The sequence below is a fragment of the Nannobrachium achirus genome (assembly GCF_963921795.1).
Source record: "Nannobrachium achirus genome assembly, chromosome: 1".
Taxonomy (NCBI): Eukaryota; Metazoa; Chordata; class Actinopteri; order Myctophiformes; family Myctophidae; genus Nannobrachium; species Nannobrachium achirus.
In genome coordinates, this window is record NC_137810.1 from 1,353,501 (window position 1) to 1,373,631 (window position 20,131).

Here is a 20,131-nt window from a genome sequence, read left to right on the forward strand (position 1 = left end):
TCAGTCACACACACACACACACACACAGTCAGTCAGTCAGTCAGTCAGTCAGTCAGTCAGTCAGTCAGTCAGTCAGTCAGTCAGTCAGTCACACACACAGTCAGTCAGTCAGTCAGTCAGTCAGTCAGTCAGTCAGTCAGTCAGTCAGTCAGCAGCCTCTGATTCTGAGCTGACTGCGTCTTTGCCCCTCCTTAGTATATTTGCTACTGGTTTGTACAATTAGAAGATTTAGGCTGTGGATAAAAGCAGTGCCTCAGCGACGGGTTTGAATCACGTAGTTTACCGCTGTTTGGCAATAGTAGGCTTACTTGTCGCATGCTAATGATAGCTAAGTGCTAACAATAACGGTTGTCATTCACTCACTGGTTAGATGGAATAGAAAGGAGGGATGCATCACCATAACACTGTCATTAGGCAACAAACATTTTTACTGAATTTCCCCCTTGGGATAATAAAGGTATCTATCTATCTATGTTTGACTAGTCAGAAATAAACGTTGCTGTTGTGCTTTCATACATGCACACACAGTGTGTAGCAGTGGTGTAAAGTACATTTACTTAGGAGTATTTCAAATTCTCAATACTTTTACTTCTACTCCACTACATTTATGACATGATGGCTGTATGAAAATAGCCAATCTACAAACTCACAAAGTGACGTGTTGTGAGCTTGTAGAAGCTGCTATTTTTAAAGGATTTAATTTTTTGTATACATTTGGAAACTGTTATTATGATTACTGAGAACTTTTACTTTTAGTACTTAAGTTTATTTTGACACCAATACTTTTGTACCTTTACTTATTCCACTACATGTTTTATTCCAGACATCTACTTGTAAGTTGTAACACAGTATGTCTACATTAGAATGTTAATACTGTACTTATAAGTTGTAACACAGTATGTCTACATTAGAATGTTAATACTGTACTTATAAGTTGTAACACAGTATGTCTACATTAGAATGTTAATACTGTACTTATAAGTTGTAACACAGTATGTCTACATTAGAATGTTGATACTGTACTTATAAGTTGTAACACAGTATGTCTACATTAGAACGTTGATGCTGTACTTTTTCCACCACTGGTGAGTAGGATTGGTTCTCAAAGTGGGGTCCTTGAGGGAGTTCCAGGGGGTCCCCAGACCCCAGCTAAATGATAGATAGTTAGTTATGAACCAAATAGACCATTATGGGTCTGTAGCTCAGAACCAGAACATGATAATAACATGATAATAATGACCTGTTCATCAGAGGAGTCTTCATCTGCAGAACCACCGTTGATGTCTTCTACATAATACACCTGGAATTACATTATTATTATTATATTTAATACACCTGGAATTACATCATTATTATTATTATATTTAATACACCTGGAATTACATAATACACAGGTAAATAAAATGGTAGGGCAGGTGGAGTGTGCTTTCAGGTTGACACAACCGGGCAAGAGCTCATTTGAACGGGGACACAACCGTCTATGAACACAACACCAGATATCTGTCTAAACACCTGAACGTATATAAACACAACACCAGATATCTGTCTAAACACCTGAACGTCTATAAACACAACACCAGATATCTGTCTAAACACCTGAACGTATATAAACACAACACCAGATATCTGTCTAAACACCTGAACGTATATAAACACAACACCAGATATCTGTCTAAACACCTGAACGTATATAAACACAACACCAGATATCTGTCTAAACACCTGAACGTCTATAAACACACCACCAGATATCTGTCTAAACACCTGAACGTCTATAAACACAACACCAGATATCTGTCTAAACACCTGAACGTCTATAAACACAACACCAGATATCTGTCTAAACACCTGAACGTCTATGAACACAACACCAGATATCTGTCTAAACACCTGAACGTCTATAAACACACCACCAGATATCTGTCTAAACACCTGAACGTCTATAAACACAACACCAGATATCTGTCTAAACACCTGAACGTATATAAACACAACACCAGATATCTGTCTAAACACCTGAACGTATATAAACACAACACCAGATATCTGTCTAAACACCTGAACGTATATAAACACAACACCAGATATCTGTCTAAACACCTGAACGTATATAAACACACCACCAGATATCTGTCTAAACACCTGAACGTCTATAAACACACCACCAGATATCTGTCTAAACACCTGAACGTCTATAAACACACCACCAGATATCTGTCTAAACACCTGAACGTCTATAAACACACCACCAGATATCTGTCTAAACACCTGAACGTCTATAAACACACCACCAGATATCTGTCTAAACACCTGAACGTCTATAAACACACCACCAGATATCTGTCTAAACACCTGAACGTCTATGAACACAACACCAGATATCTGTCTAAACACCTGAACGTCTATGAACACAACACCAGATATCTGTCTAAACACCTGAACGTGGTCAGAGCACTCTGTCTTCTGGTCTGTGGAATGTAAAATAAAAGCACTGTTTACCTGTAATGTGCTGCTTTTGCTGTTGCTACACTTAAAAAGGTAAAATAACAAGTGTGAAACCATAGACACATTCAACCATAGCTACGGTATGTAGGTAGTTGGATTTGTAAGTATTGAGGTACAGTATGAGGTACAGTATGAGGTACAGTATTGAGGTACAGTATGACATTGTTATCGCACAGCCCCAGAAAGTAAAGAAATAAGTGTTAAATTGAGCGGTAATTAAAATCGTACCTATCATTTTATAATGGACGGTTTACTTTTCAGGCAAGTGGGCATGACCTTTGGGCAAGTAGAACATGACCTGTACTTGCCCAACGGGCAAGTGCCTCTGAGACCTCAGTGTCAACCCCTGTATTTTATGCCGCCCCTGGGGGCGACATAACTCAGGGGTAGAGAAACCGTTATTAGAGCACGAAGGGTTCCCAGTTCGAATCCGGGCTCCCCCTGAGTTAATGTGGAAGAGTCCTTGAGCAAGACTCTGAACCCTTTGTTGCTCCTGGTGAGCAGGTTGGTGCCTTGCATGGCTTCCTCCGCCACCGGTGTATGAATGTGTGTGTGAATGGGTGAATGTAATGCACAATCTTTGTAAAGCACTTTGGATAAAAGCGCTATATAAATGCACCATTTACCATTTATATAATACACCTGGACACATGGAGATTACATTATTATAATGTATTCTATAGAATACACCTGACACATGGAGATTACATTATTATAAAGGCCATTCGCATTTCCCACTGGGCAGATACTGATACATATCTGTGAGTCTGGACTACCATGCACTTCAATGGAGACATATATCTGTGATACTGACTACCATGCACTTCAATGGAGACAGACATATATCTGTGATACTGACTACCATGCACTTCAATGGAGACATATATCTGTGATACTGACTACCATGCACTTCAATGGAGACATATATCTGTGATACTGACTACCATGCACTTCAATGGAGACATATATCTGTGATACTGACTACCATGCACTTCAATGGAGACAGACATATATCTGTGATACTGACTACCATGCACTTCAATGGAGACATATATCTGTGATACTGACTACCATGCACTTCAATGGAGACAGACACATATCTGTGATACTGACTCCCATGCACTTCAATGGAGACAGACATATATCTGTGATACTGACTACCATGCACTTCAATGGAGACATATATCTGTGATACTGACTACCATGCACTTCAATGGAGACATATATCTGTGATACTGACTACCATGCACTTCAATGGAGACAGTCTGGACTACCATGCACTTCAATGGAGACAGACTGGACTACCATGCACTTCAATGGAGACAGACATATATCTGTGAGTCTGGACTACCATGCACTTCAATGGAGACAGTCTGGACTACCATGCACTTCAATGGAGACATATATCTGTGAGTCTGGATTACCATGCACTTCAATGGAGACAGACTGGACTACCATGCACTTCAATGGAGACAGACATGTTGTATCAGCATCTGGCCCAGTGGTTACTCTGCCTGCTTGACCAACAGCCGGGTAATAAATCAGTACATCAACAGCATTACATTACTTCAATACATTAAATACATTGACAAACACATACCGGTTTTGGTTTCTCTCTGGAGTTGCATTTCTTCAGGTGTTTGGAAAGTTGATCTTTATAGACAGTACTGTAAATAATCAATAAAACAATAATAATGCTATTAATAATACTATGTGTTAATAATACTGATGTTTACAGACCGTACTGTAAGCTATTATTATTTTCATTCACAATGCCTCCTAAGGGAGCGCTTGTTTTCGGTGGAGATGACGGAGGCGCGCCGTCTCAGGCGACCTTGATTAACGTGAGAAACCGGCGAGCAAAGGTTGAGTGTTGCGTGGTCCGCTTGACACGACTCAGCGTCGTTAAGACGTTGTAAATTGTTTTAACTAAAACTAAGATGAGAGAACATATTACTCCAGTCTTAGAGTCAATACACTGGCTCCCTAAGATAAGAGAACATATTACTCCAGTCTTAGCATCGCTACACTGGCTCCCGGTTGTTTTTAGGATTGATTTTAAAATTATTTTACTTGTTTATAAAGCTCTAAATGGTCTGGCACCTTCGTACCTCTATGACTGCCTGCATAGATACGTTCCAAACCGCCCACTCAGGACCTCTAGTGCAGACCTACTTGAGGCGCCAACAATGACATAAAAAATATGGTGAAGCAGCTTTCTGCTTCTACGGACCGACAGCTTGGAATAAACTCCCACTACACCTAAGACAGGCAGCCTCTGTGGATAGCTTTAAAGCACAGCTCAAGACCCATTTCTATACTCTTGCTTTTAGCTGAATTTTTAAATCCCTTTGATGCTATTGACGTACACAGTTCTGAAATTGTTCTTCAATGTTTTAGGTTTTTATTTTTCTGTTTTATTGTATTAATTTTTCTCTGTTAAGCACTTGTGCTTCATTTCATGCTCTGTAAAGCACTTTGAGTTGCATTTCATGTCATGAAAGGTGCTCTACAAATAAAGTTTATTATTATTTATTATTATTAAATCTGAGCGACAGAATCGTAAATCTTCATCCCCACGGAGCGCTCCCTAGCTCCAGCCAATCACAAGCCGCGGAGCGCTCCCTACCTCCAGCCAATCACAAGCCACGGAGCGCTCCCTACCTCCAGCCAATCACAAGCGGCGGCCGACAAGGCATTGTGTACGCAAATAGTCGCAAACTGTAAATAGAAGAGAAGAATCTAATTTATATTAATAAACTTACTGTTTAGGATCCAGGGGACATGGGATTCTTTCTGTGATGTTCCCCTCCTCCTAACACACACGCACACGCACACACACACACACAACACACACACACACACACACACACACACACACACACACACACACAAATAAAACAGTTGAGAATAAAACACGCTTCATGTCACAACGTTTAGTTTTTCTGTAAATGAATGTCTTATTACTTCATAGGGCATTAATAAAAAAGTCGACAAGTCGACTCAGTTGACTTCATTACGCAAGTCGACTCTCACCAGAGAAAGTTGAAAGTCGAAGTTGAAAAAAAAAGAAAGAAAAAAAAAACGTTCTATTGTGAGCATGTAGATCTGCTATTTTCACAATTTCTGCCTCTAATATATTTGACAATTTGGACAATGTTTAATTTGTCATTTTAGATGTATTAAAAAGTCCTTAAATTGTCACTTTAGAAATGTGCAGATACCCTCTATACACTTAAACTTTATGTTGGTTTGTTTACAGTTGAGAGAGAAAACAATGTTGCACATTAAGTTCATCTGGGGACCCCCCAAAATAATTGGGGGGTCGTGTGTGATGTGATGACGTCATCAAAGGATAAAGTCGACTTCAACTCAACTTTTTACTGAGTCGAGTCAACTTGCAAAAATCAACCCTTGATCAATTCCAAAACTTTTCCAGTACTGGAAAAAATATTTTTCGAATTTAAAAATATTTCCAGGAATTTCATGACCGTGGGAACCCTGACATTAAGATAATCATGAGGGGGTCCCAGGTGGTCCCCAGCTAAATGATGGAGAGTTGGTAACCAAATGGACCCTTATAGAGTGTAAAATGAAACCTTACGGGAGACCAAATGGACTGGTCCCATGTTACACTGGTCCATGTTACACTGGTCCATGTTACACTGGTCCATGTTACACTGGTACCATGTTAACAGTTAAAATTCTGCCTTTCAGATTGTCCTGTTCTCTCTCCTATGCCTCATCAGTACAGCATGGAATCCTGGACAAACCTTTATCCAACTAAACATTTTGGGAGGTTAAATGTCATCAAACCAGGGGCGTCAATTGGGTATGGCAGGGGTATGCAGCTGCCATACCCTGGGTCCAGGGGGGAAAATAAAAGTTACTTTTAAATACCAGTAAGACTCCCTAATCGGGAGATAAGCGACCGTCAGGTCACATGTATACACAAAGAGGGCTGTAGAAAAAAATCGGCCAGAAGGTGGGGCAAAATGGGAGAGATCCATGTTGATGACATGAGTGTAGAGCAAGTGTGTACCGATTAGCGTGTTTTTAGGGCAAAATGTGTAGGAGCAGTGTCCCAAAATGTATGTGGAAAAAACGGCCTGATGGGGGCGCTATATGGGACAGATCCATGTTGATGACATGAGTGTAGACATACTGTGTAGCGATTTGCGTGATTTTAGGGGCAAATCTGTAGGAGTAGTGTCCAGAAAAGTGTCATAAGAAATCTTCCAGAAGGTGGCGCTAAATGGGACAGATCCATGTTGAAGAGATGAGTGTAGACATACTGTGTAGCGATTTGCGTGATTTTAGGGCAAAAATTGTAGGAGCAGTGTCCAAATAAGAAATTGGCCTGAAGGTGGCGCTAAATGGGAGAGATCCATGTTGAAGAGATGAGTGTAGACATACTGTGTACCAATTTGCGTGATTTTAGGGCAAAAATTGTAGGAGCAGTGTCCAAAACTGTGTTTTGCAAGAATCGGCCTCAAGGTGGCGCTAGAAGAGGGCCTTGTGAGAATTGATGGGTGGAGGTTGTAGTTTGGCAGGCAAGGAGTATGTGTGCAAAATTTGGCATGGATGGGGGCAACGGTTGTGGAGATATGAGCAGGGAAAAAGTGTGACGTGTGACTGACTGACAGACGGACAGCCGGTGGAGGTTTTGGTAGTAAATGCGACCTTACGGTCGCAATAAATCCATGAATGTATCTTTGTCTATCTGTGCTGGTTATTATGTTGTTAAATTACAGTAAAATAACTACAAATGCAAAATGTAACATAATGGTCACTTTAACAAGGTATTATAATTATATTCTCCCCATCTTTCTTGACAGAATGGTATATTCCCAGGTTCCGCAGGTCAGCTGCACAGGTGCAATGCATTATTGTTAATTGTGGCACGTTTACTAACATGCCAAGTTTAGCTGCACTTGAACAACCGTTCCAGGCTGCCATATCCAGCCCAAGAAACCCTAGAAACCTGTGTAAAAAACTTGACAAAACTCGTTTTTTCAGACATTGTGGAAATAGCAGATCTACAAGCTCACAACGCCTCGCAGCGCGAGGCTGCGAGGCGTTGTGAGCTTGTAGATCTGCTATTTTCACAATAAACCGTGTTATCCAAAATGTAATGCCTCTTTTCCATGAGGACTCCCATCTTTGCCATACCCTAGCTTTTGATGAACTGACTGACATCAAACAGTGACTCAAATGCTGAATAAAGAATAAACAATAAATAAATAAAGGACCTTGATGTGATATTCAGCCAGGGACCCCCTGGCTGACCCACAGGTTGACACCCAGTGGTACAAAGTAACTAAGTAGATTTACTCAAGCACTGTACTTAAGTACAATTTTGAGATACTTGTACTAGAGTATTTCCAATTTCCTTTTTTTACTTCTACTCCACTACATCTCAGATCCAAATATTGTCCTACTTTTACTCCACTACATTTATTAGAACACTTTAGTTACTAGATTACATTATAAAACATACATTAATCCACTTCTAGATTATATTATAAAACATACATTAATCCACTTTAGCCCTACTTTATAGCTAGGCTGTTTCTAAATAGCCGATCTACAAGCTCACAATGCGTCGCATCGCACATTATTTTCATGTTTTGAAACATTTTGTACTTTATAAGAACACTTTGATCCAAATACTTTCGTACTTTTACTCAAGTACATTTTGAATTCCAGGCGTTAACTTGCAACAGAGTATTTCCACATGGCAGTATTGATACTTTTACTCAAGTAAAAACATTTGAGTACTGTGTGTTGACAGTCAGCAGCATGTTGTTAGCAGGTTAGCATCGAGGCTAAAGCTAAGACACTAACTAAACTAAATGACAACTCAACGGGTTGCCATGGTAACCACGTTTACTTTATTAGACGCGAGCACGCGCGTGCGCTCACCTGATGCGCGTGCTCGCCGCAGTAGGCGCGCCCCCGCTTGGGGATCATCTTACAGAAACGATTCTTCTTCTGCACGAAGAAACTGCACCTCAGCGCCGCCATGTTGGACCCCAGGACCAGCTTCCGCTTCCGGTCTGTACATAAGGTACTTTTATACCCTGAGATGATCTGACAGGCAGGACTAAAGTACTCTAATGTTTTACTTTGATTGATTGATTGATTGAAGACTTTATTGTCAGTTTGCATAGGAAAAGGTACAGTTTCATGACGGTACAGTTCACTGGTACAAGGTCTACTAAAAGGAGATCCATGAAAAGACTAAGTTTATTTCCACAGGAAACCATTTAAGTATCTCATATAACATTGAATGACAGACGAATAGAACACAGTACCAGGGCTGCCAAGTTTCAGAAAAAGTTAGGAGTGAGACATTTGGGGGGGGGCTCGGGGGTACCCTCATGCCCACGCGGGCAAAGCCCGCGTGGGCGAAAAAATCGGGTTTTTTCGGGTTTTTCTTTGTTTTTCCCGGGTTTCTATGGTTTATTTATTTATTTTTTTACCTGCGGTCCTTGGGCTGGAATGGTTGATGAAGTGCAGCTAACCTACAGGCTGAACAGTGAACACTGCTGCTATGCAGGGCTCCAGACAAACCAACGTCCCATTTTAAACATATTCTTAATTAATTATAATTATTATAATAATTATTGTTGTTGTTGTTGTTACTATAGCAGCTGATAAAATATCCTGGGCAATCATTTCTATTTTTATATTGTGATTTGTGGCTACTGGCTGTTTGCCAGGCAGGCACTGCAGGCAAGAAGATGTTTTCAAGTCAAGGACCCCTTAGCTAAAGGGAGATGAAGCAGGACCCCCACTACATATTGTATCAAAATTCTGTTGCAAATGAAATCTTAATAGATGTCATAGATAGCTCCATAGACTTGTTTGACAGCACTTTGTATTTGTCAAACATTTAAAACTCTCATCAGTAGGCTACTTAAGTGGTTCTCAACCTTTTCAGACTGCGCCCAAAATAATCATATTTTAACTGGGGATAAGAGTTCAGGCAACATTTGTAGGCTATAACACGGTTCTACTGTGAAAATAGCAGATACATTAGAGCATGTAGATCTGCTATTTTCACAATGTCTGCCTCTAATAGGCCTACTTGACAATTTGGCCAATGTTTAATTTGTCATTTTAGAGCTATTAAAAAGTCCTTAAATTGTCACTTTATAAATGTGCAGATACCCTCTATACACTTAAACTTTATGTTGGTTTGTTTACTGTTGAGTGAGAAAACAATGTTGCACATTAAGTTAATCATGGCGACCCCCACAAAATAATTTGGGGACCCCCCTGGGGGTCCCGACCCACAAGTTGAGAACCACTGGGCTACTGGTATTCTTCCCTCTAGTAGAGTAGTGTTGGTAGTGTTAGTGCAAACCGCCCTATCTCTTCTAAAGTCCTCCTCAGAATATGGGGATATTAGGGTTCAAGACAAGTGGATATAGTCTACGTGTAGTAACCCATGAAATTATTGCGCGTGGGCTCTTTCGTGCATGCGCTCGCGGGAGGAAAGAGCTGGATTGTGCTCATCTTTGTGAAATATCGCCCGGCGTTTTGTCCCGGAGCGAGTGTGTTTCTCCACCGCGGGGGCGGCGCGATCCCCAGCCCCGCAGATCAAAGCGAGAAAGCATCGCAGCCGTCTGTAGGGCTCTCCGTCTCGCTGCGTCGCCTGCATGTGTGTATGTGTAGAGGGGAGAGAGAGTGTGTATGTGTGTATGTGTGCATGTGTGTATGTGTAGAGGGGAGAGAGAGTGGAGGAGCAGAGCAGCTGCATTCACTGCGCTTAGAATTCTCCGTGCGACTTTTACCGAGTGAGAAAACCCCCGCAACTTTCGGGTGAGGTCTGTGGGATGGCTGTAAAAATGCTGAGAAATGGCATGTGTGTACTATGCAGTAGATAAGTAAAGAAAATAAAAATGAGAGAACAAAAAAAAGAGTCTAAACAGTAAGTAAGTAAGTATATACAAAGAAGGGGCAGGGGAGGACTTAAAGGAGTAGTTCACCACTTTTCAACCTGTCTTCATATAATAGGTCCTCACTAATGTTCATAATAAAATAGCAAAAAAAAAAATTCTATTCAGTCTGGGTCTCAATAACAATATTTTTGAAAAAATAAAAAATGGATTTTTATTATCACGAGAACAATGGCTTCCACTTTAACATTGCAACTTTTTCAGGAGTAGAAAGCCTGCAGTTTCTATTAGCTTGCATTTCCCATTGATGATGTCACCGGTAGAAGGATTTGACCCACCCACAGCTCTCCTATGAGACCCAAACTGAGTAGAAAAAAATTGTGATATTTTATCATGAACATTAGTGAGGACCTATTATATGAAGATAGGTTGAAAAGTGGTGGAGTGTGATGAATAAGAAATTCAGACTAAATACAAATTAAAGAAAGATAGAACCTTTACTAAAATATAAAAGAACATGGAATCCAGAGATGATGAGGTAGTATGTTTCCAGCAGCTTTATTCAGGCAGGCAACAGCATAGTCCAGGAATGGCAAGTCAGAGCACACAGGCCTGACCTCACCTCAGCGGTGGAACCGCAGAATACTGTGTCTTCATGTCAATATACAGTGAGTTATATAGGCCTACAGTACCCTACAGTATATGTGACACCTTGACAGACAACAGCTGCCCATGCCACAACACAATACACATTGATCAATCAAAGCATCAAAGGACAGGAAGAATAGGCTACTCATCAACAGGTCTGATCCAATCAGACAATCTTTATGGCCTAAAGAACACCTCATAGCCGAAGCAGTGACAGCTAGCCTACCAGCTGTGTAAATGCAACCTCAGGAAACACAGAGGGTGATGCTGTGACGTGATCAGGCTATATGAAGATTAGACATTTGAGTTCATTATACATTTTAAGATTGCCTTGATATTAAACTAAATATTACATGTTTAAACAAGACATCCTATTTATCAGAGTGCCCCTTTACTTAAGTAAAAGTATCAATACTGTAATATAGAAATACCATATAATATAGTGGGGTAAACTGAGAACTGTATCTAGGGAATGGAACACATTTGTGGTCATGTGACCATTATAATTTCCCCTTAAAGGAGTAGTTCACCCCCAAAATGTTTTTTTTTAATTTTTTTTTATTGATTACTCATGCTATATGAGACTTGAGTTCAATAATATTGTTTTGTATTTTTTGCATTCCTATTAAAGACAAAAAAAGCGATTATAGTACATTTACCCCCATTGATTTCGGATGCATGGGGACCCAAATGCATTCGGGTCCCCATCCGGAATCAATGGGGGTAAATTTACAATAATCTATTTTTTTTTCTTAGGAATGTGACAAAAAAACTAAAACTATTATGTTACTCAAGTCTCCATGGTGTGAGTAATCAATAGGAAAAAAGTAATTTTGGGAGTGAACTACTCCTTTAAGGCCATGGCTACACGGAACTGGATATTTACGAATCTAGACATTTTTTTGTGCTGTTGGGGCTTGCAGCCACATGAAGCTGGATATTTCGGCCGCGAAGCTGGATATTTTTTAAACCAGATAAATTAGTGGAGAGATTGAAAAATATCCGATTCACTGGATCTGTGCAGGGAACCCGGATATCTCTGAAGACTTTACTGTGTATGTGCCTGTTAGACCTAGATATCTTTGTCGTGTGGACCTAGATATTTTTCTATGTGGATATCTGAAAAACCGGGATATATGAAATATCCAGCTCCGTGTAGCCATGGCCTAAGTGCTGTGGAAAACATGCTTTTTTTCCCACAAAAACGTTTTTTTGCAGGTAAAAGTGAATGTTCTTGCTGTCAACATAATCAGCTGTTGTGTCAAAGCGAATTGATGCAGGGAGACCATTTTATATCATACATGTTGATGAACTACCAACATATTTATATCATATTTATATCATATGTTGATGAACTACCAACATATTTATATCATATTTATATCATATGTTGATGAACTACCAACATATTTATATCATATTTATATCATATGTTGATGAACTACCAACATATTTATATCATATTTGTATCATATTTATATCATATTTATATCATATGTTGATGAACTACCAACATATTTATATCATATTTATATCATATTTATATCATATGTTGATGAACTACCAACATATTTATATCATATTTATATCATATGTTGATGAACTACCAACATATTTATATCATATTTATATCATATGTTGATGAACTACCAACATATTTATATCATATTTATATCATATTTATATCATATGTTGATGAACTACACCACAAGCACAAGGTGAGATCTCTTCTCTTCCCGACCTGGCGAAGCAGAAGATGAGGTTCGGTTTGTATAGTGCTGTGTAGCAAACTAGACCCTGGAAACTACCGTCCCGTTTCCATTCTTAGCTCCATATCCAAAGTCATGGAGAAAATAGTCTACGAACAGATAGCAAGATATCTCGATGAGAATAATCTGATTTACGAGTTCCAATCTGGATTCAGAAAATCTCATTCCACTGACACATGCCTTCTCTATTTGACTGACCAAATCAAACGCGAAGCGGATGACGGCAAATATAGCGGCATGGTCATGATGGACCTCCAGAAGGCATTTGACACCGTAAATCATTCTATTCTGATTGAGAAACTAAAAGCCATCGGTCTTGCGGAGATGATGCGATGACGCTACTCTCCACTAGAGGGGGAAATTCAGGAAATACAAGGATAAAAATGCTTTGTATTAAACAATCCGGGAGCACCGTGTAATTATCGTTGAACGGCGTCATTTGTGAGTAAAAGGAGACTTGGGGAAGCACTTTATTATTGAAATCTGACGTTTGTAGCTCAAACCGTTGCACTATGAAAACCTCACTGGACGGGAGGTTGAGGAGGAAACATGACGGTCATGTATTCAGTTCAGGACGGGTGCATCTCTCCTAACCCTAAACCTTAGGCCCATGGGAGTGTCGCCACTCACACAATAAGAAGTCACTGTAGGAGTGGCGGCATGTCGGAATGGAGAGAGCCTCCCGTTCCGGGTGAAGCAGAGGATGAGGGCGGTTCAGCTTTTCACTGTCAAACTGCAGCATGAACAGACTTCAGAGATCAGGAGTTATTTCCACTGTGGTGGTTTGATTTAGAGGATGACAAGGTGTCACGTCCCACTCCCACAGAACAAATCCTGTCCCGTCCAAATCCTGGACCAGAGTAATAAAATAAAATAAATCCCGTCCTGTCCCGCTCCTGGTCAAAATCACTCCCGTTCACCTCCCGCTCCCGAAAAAATAAGTTTTTTCCATTTTGATATTATATTTGATATCATGTTTATTATTATATAATGTATAATATATCTATATAATATATCTATGTTATATGAGATACTTCAATGGTTTCCAGTGGAAATAAGCTTAGTCTTTTCATGGATCTCCTTTTAGTAGACCTTGTACCAGTGAACTGTACCGTCATGAAACTGTACCTTTTCCTATGCAAACTTCTTCTAATAAAGTCTTCAATCAATCAATCAATCAATAATTTTATAATGTTCGCAGTTCGAAGACCTCACTTTCCTGTGTTTTTTTCCTCCCAAACTGCTAATAAAGTAAAAGTATCACTGTTTATTTCTGTGGTTTGATGAACTGGTCTGGAATGATTCCCCCTCCTGGTGATTTTCATTCCTGTCCCGATCAGATCACGTTTAATAATAATAACGATTAATAATAGTATTAAATAAAGAGAACAGTAGAAAGGGGAGGTAGGCCTACTGTAGGTAAATAGTCTATTACGATGTTGATATTGGTTTAATAACGTACATGAAGTAGATGAGCATCCACAATCACTGCTGCTAGCGTTCAGAGCTGCTGCTTTTCTAGGTGCGTGTGTGTGTGTGTGTGTGTGTGTGTGTGTGTGTGTGTGTGTGTGTGTGTGTGTGTGCGAAGCAGCCACACAGCCATGCCAGTCCCATTCAGTCCCATTGGCACCACGGGTTGTGTGTTGGTCTGAGTGGAGCCGCGGATTCCATCCATCCATCCTGTCTGTCTGCCGGGGAGAGAACAGAGAAGAAAAAGATGTCGCAAATGAAATTCTATTTCACAGATGAAATGCGGGGGGGAAGTAAAGTAGCCGTGTTTTGGTTTGGGTCGAGACGATCTGATCAGAATGTGTTGTGTCAGGAATGTCTCCGTGACAAATAAAGGTTCTTCCAACAGAGCATCGCAGCGGAAGTGGATTCCTGGGGTCACTTAATATTCCCCATTCATATTCGCCATAGACTTTTACAAATATATTTATAACAATTATGTTAAGCCTCGAACCAAGCCATCCAGGATGGAGGTGAATCATATAACCTTTTTTTTCTATGAAAAGAATATTTTGAAAATCGCTAAACAAAGGGTAGTTATTAAATGTAGTATATCAAATAATGTAATATTAAAATTAGGGCTGGGATGCGATTAAAACTTTTAATCTAATTAATTACAGACTCTGTGATTAATTAATCGCAATTAATCGCATTTTAATCGCACATCAATATTTGACCTGAGAAGCATTTGTTTTTCAAGTAAAACACATTTTGTTGTACGAGTGAATCAACAAGTGAGTTTTTTAAATCTAAATTTCGCATCCACTGGGCCAAGCAAAGCGCTCTGATCGGCTACTTCTCGCTTTGCGTTTGTTTTCTCTTCTTGGTTGGTGCATCACTATGATCGTGATCGGTATGCCCGAAACTGAAGGTTATGTGGTGCAAAAACTAAGTGCGATTAAAATGCGTTAATTTTTTTAATCGCGTTAATTTTCTGTAATTAATTAATCGCAATTAATCAGTTAAAGTCCCAGCCTTAATTCAAATATGTTTTCACATAGGATCAAAGGCTATATGATCATGATTCACCTCCATCCTGGATGGCTTGGTTCGAGGCTTAACATAATTGTTATAAATATTTTTGTAAAAGTCTATGGCGAAAATGAATGGGGAATATTAAGTGACCCCAGGAATCCACTTCCGCTGCGATGCTCTACAACCTGCAAGCCCATAATAGTCCAGTCATTATATGAAAAAACCTCAAACAAATTGCAATAGTAGCAAACTCAACTGATTCTGTATCCTCATTATGTCCTTAGTGAGGGAAAAAAAAGTCCCAAGGAATCCCATCGGGGCAAAGTTTTGAAAACGACCTACCTACCTTAAAGGGAAAAAATGACTGAAAAAAAAAAAATCTGCTTTAAGTGGGATGTGAGGGGTCAAACTAGGGGTTTTTAATTATTCTGAATCCATTGCAAGCATTTGTTTTGCATGAAAAACATTCCTTGGGCTAAAAACGGACCCCAAAAGACTGTGAAAATTGATGACTCATCACTAAACCATCGTTTTGAGTGGCCATTTCTTGCCCAAGGAATGTTTTTCGTGCAAAACAAATGATTGCAATGGATTCAGAATAATTAAAAACCCCTAGTTTGACCCCTCATATCCCACTTAAAGCAGATTTTCTTTCAGTCGTTTTTTCCTTTATATTGTAGTGTATATAGTAAGTGAAGGTAGGTAGGTCGTTTTCAAAACTTTGCCCTGGTGGGATTCCTTGGGACTTTTTTTCTCTCACTAAGGACATATTGAGGATACAAAATCAGTTGAGTTTGCTACTATTGCAATTTGTTTAGCCTAACTTTGGCCTAAAATGACTGGACTATAAAGGCTCCTACACTACAAGCACACTAGTCTGGTCAGTTTGGGGCAGATATGGGGTCAAGGCTACAAATCATGATGAACATTTGAGCCAATGTTTTTCTGTTCGTTTAGGGCCTGAAAAACTAAAAAATGGAAGGAGCCCCAAAAAATACCTAGGCGAAATGCCTGAAACGGCCACGCCCACTTTTAAGCCTGGGAATTGTGTATCTCGGGTCCTAGAGGTCGCACAGAGTCAACTTAGGACTCAAAAGATGCGGAAACACCACATTTATATTAGTGTTCTAAACAAACATATGCCCTAAAACCTTTACTTTTCGAGATATTCATGAAAAACATGTTTTTTTAATCACTGAGTTGATCAGTGCCCAAGCCAAATCTGCTCATTCCAGATCTACTCATGGGGCATACTGGTCCTTGAGTTGAGGCAAATCAACACATTTTCCCCACATAATTTGCACCCACTCAAGTGATTATTATTAAGGTTCAAGCACATTTTGACACTATACTTCAGGGCAGAAACTGCAACAGAATTGCAGAAAATATTCAAATCACATCTACTGTATATAATTCTCTTTGTACAATAATTCTAAGGTCACACCACATGTTTTTAGTACACTAATGGTGTCTAGTGTCAGGATTTAATCTTGTTGCCCAGGTCAACTGGGTTCAGGTGGCAACTCTTTTCTCCCCAGATATGTTTTGGGGTTTTTATGTCTTTATTGACAGGACAGTAGACTGACAGGTCTTTATTGACAGGACAGTAGACTGACAGGTCTTTATTGACAGGACAGTAGACTGACAGGAAACGGGGAGAGAGATGGGGAGTGTCGACACGCAGTAAATGTGGACGGGCTCGGGGATCGAACCAGCGACACGCTGCAAGCTACACAAAACCTATGTGGAATTTTGATGTCCATAAGTTATCAAAGAACAATTTCACTGGACAGTGTCTTCCATCTCAATTCCTTCTCATCATCATCATCATCACTGAGGACACCATCAGCCAACAGGCCAATGAGAGATTGGGAACAATTGGCCCACCCTTGACCTTCCATAGGGTTAGAGGTTTAGGCCTCCAAAAGATGGTCTCAGCTGCTGGCTTGTAACATGCCACTCTATAGCATCAGGCCAAGGACCCCTTAGTTGAGAGAGAGATAAAGCAGGGACCCCTTAGTTGAGAGAAAGATGAAGCAGGGACCCCTTAGTTGAGAGAGATGAAGCAGGGACCCCTTAGTTGAGAGAGAGATGAAGCAGGGACCCCTTAGCCGAGAGAGAGATGAAGCAGGGACCCCTTAGCTGAGAGAGAGAGATGAAGCAGGGACCCCCACAACCTGTTCATAGATTCCATATAGTTTCATTGTTTGACAGCACAATCATCAGTGTAATTTGGATTCATGTCAATTTGTGTTTTCAGATATTTAACTACTTGAACCGTCATTGCCTAATAAACTTGACCTTTTAATCTGTACTTAGTCTGATCGTTTTCCCCTCTACACCAAACCTTTGTGAGCTTGTAGATCTGCTATTGTTGGCTAAAGTTCTCAGAACATGGACGCTAGGGTTCAAGTTGTTCATATAAAGAAGACCCCTGCTCTGATGTGAGGGAGGAGCGTCTTGGCAGGGGGGCAGGCAGACAACATCCACTCTAGACCTGCTGTGGGGGTCTGGTCTTCTCCCACGTGTTCTTCAGCATCTTTGCTCCTAGCCAGGTTGACTGGAGTGTACATCACACACTGAAGGCTCCTAGCCAGGTTGAATGGAGTGTACATCACACACTGAAGGCTCCTAGCCAGGTTGACTGGAGTGTACATCACACACTGAAGGCTCCTAGCCAGGTTGAATGGAGTGTACATCACACACTGAAGGCTCCTAGCCAGGTTGACTGGAGTGTACATCACACACTGAAGGCTCCTAGCCAGGTTGACTGGAGTGTACATCACACACTGAAGGCTCCAGCTGCTCCTAGCCAGGTTGAATGGAGTGTACATCACACACTGAAGGCTCCAGCTGCTCCTAGCCAGGTTGACTGGAGTGTACATCACACACTGAAGGCTCCTAGCCAGGTTGAATGGAGTGTACATCACACACTGAAGGCTCCTAGCCAGGTTGACTGGAGTGTACATCACACACTGAAGGCTCCTAGCCAGGTTGACTGGAGTGTACATCACACACTGAAGGCTTCAGCTGCTCCTAGCCAGGTTGAATGGAGTGTACATCACACACTGAAGGCTCCTAGCCAGGTTGAATGGAGTGTACATCACACACTGAAGGCTCCTAGCCAGGTTGAATGGAGTGTACATCACACACTGAAGGCTCCTAGCCAGGTTGAATGGAGTGTACATCACACACTGAAGGCTCCTAGCCAGGTTGAATGGAGTGTACATCACACACTGAAGGCTCCTAGCCAGGTTGAATGGAGTGTACATCACACACTGAAGGCTCCTAGCCAGGTTGAATGGAGTGTACATCACACACTGAAGGCTCCTAGCCAGGTTGAATGGAGTGTACATCACACACTGAAGGCTCCTAGCCAGGTTGAATGGAGTGTACATCACACACTGAAGGCTCCTAGCCAGGTTGAATGGAGTGTACATCACACACTGAAGGCTCCTAGCCAGGTTGAATGGAGTGTACATCACACACTGAAGGCTTCAGCTGCTCCTAGCCAGGTTGAATGGAGTGTACATCACACACTGAAGGCTCCTAGCCAGGTTGAATGGAGTGTACATCACACACTGAAGGCTCCTAGCCAGGTTGAATGGAGTGTACATCACACACTGAAGGCTCCTAGCCAGGTTGAATGGAGTGTACATCACACACTGAAGGCTCCTAGCCAGGTTGAATGGAGTGTACATCACACACTGAAGGCTCCTAGCCAGGTTGAATGGAGTGTACATCACACACTGAAGGCTCCTAGCCAGGTTGACTGGAGTGTACATCACACACTGAAGGCTTCAGCTGCTCCTAGCCAGGTTGAATGGAGTGTACATCACACACTGAAGGCTCCTAGCCAGGTTGAATGGAGTGTACATCACACACTGAAGGCTCCTAGCCAGGTTAACTGGAGTGTACATCACACACTGAAGGCTTCAGCTGCTCCTGCACTCATCTCCCAGCTGGCTGTAGAATGATTGTTAGGGTTACTGCTACATTTGGTCTCTCAACATTTTGAGAGAAATGCCCAAACCGGGGGTCTAATAAAGGCTCATAGATCCCTCCCTATAGTGGCTCCCTGGAGCTTTACAAAACACATGGAAATTAACAATGTTTGTTTTTAATTTATGGTTGCTATAGTAGGCCAAATATGAACTGTACTCCAATACTGCACAGATGTGTCGAATAAATACCTTTTTGACATTCCTGTCAAAATTTGCATCATAGTCTATGACATCATAGTCTATGACACGTTCATTAACAACCTGCTGTGTGATTCCTTGCTGCGCCATGGATTACAATGCAAAAAAAAAAAAAAAGTCTGTAATAGTTTGTGGACAGAGTTGTTTGTATAATATAATAATATAATAGTTTGTGTTCAGAGTTGTTTGCTTTCACTGCCAATGTGTTGCTGGTTTAGCTGTGATCTGTTGTGAGAAGTCAAATCAAACAACAAAAAAGTTGGTCATATTATCAGGGCTGGGACTTGAATTGATTAATTGCGATTAATTCATTACAGAAAATTAACGAGGTTAAAACAATTTACGCATTTTAATCGCACTTAGTTTTTGCACCACAGAACCTTCAGTTTCGGGCATACCGATCATAGCGATGCACCAACCAAGAAGAGAAAACAAACGCAAAGGGAGAAGTAGCCGATCAGAGCGCTTTGCTTGGCCCAGTGGATGCGAAATTTAGATTTAAAAAACTCACTTGTTGATTCACACGTACAACAAAATGTGTTTTACTTGAAAAAAATGCTTCTCAGGTCAAATATCGGTGTGCGATTAAAATGCGATTAATTCATCACAGAACCTG

General features: G+C 40.7%; 2 protein-coding genes across 3 annotated transcripts in view; both read right to left on the reverse strand.

The window, feature by feature from the left end:
- The window catches only part of trmt13 (tRNA methyltransferase 13 homolog), a 30,477-nt gene extending 21,928 nt beyond the window's left edge, over nucleotides 1–8,549 (reverse strand). Inside the window, exons 1-4 of one of the 2 annotated variants that reach the window (XM_080723683.1) lie at nucleotides 8,431–8,549; nucleotides 5,271–5,320; nucleotides 4,106–4,172; nucleotides 1,241–1,300 (exon numbers count right to left, since the gene is read on the reverse strand). In XM_080723683.1, coding sequence (XP_080579809.1) covers nucleotides 1,241–1,300; nucleotides 4,106–4,172; nucleotides 5,271–5,320; nucleotides 8,431–8,532 — 279 coding nt within the window. In that variant the 5' untranslated portion in view covers nucleotides 8,533–8,549. The remainder of the gene's footprint in view (nucleotides 1–1,240; nucleotides 1,301–4,105; nucleotides 4,173–5,270; nucleotides 5,321–8,430) is intronic. The other variant, XM_080723684.1, reaches the window with a different exon arrangement.
- tmem259 (transmembrane protein 259) overlaps nucleotides 1–20,131 on the reverse strand; it is a 354,282-nt gene that overhangs the window by 298,913 nt on the left and 35,238 nt on the right. The gene's annotated exons all lie outside the window — the stretch shown is intronic.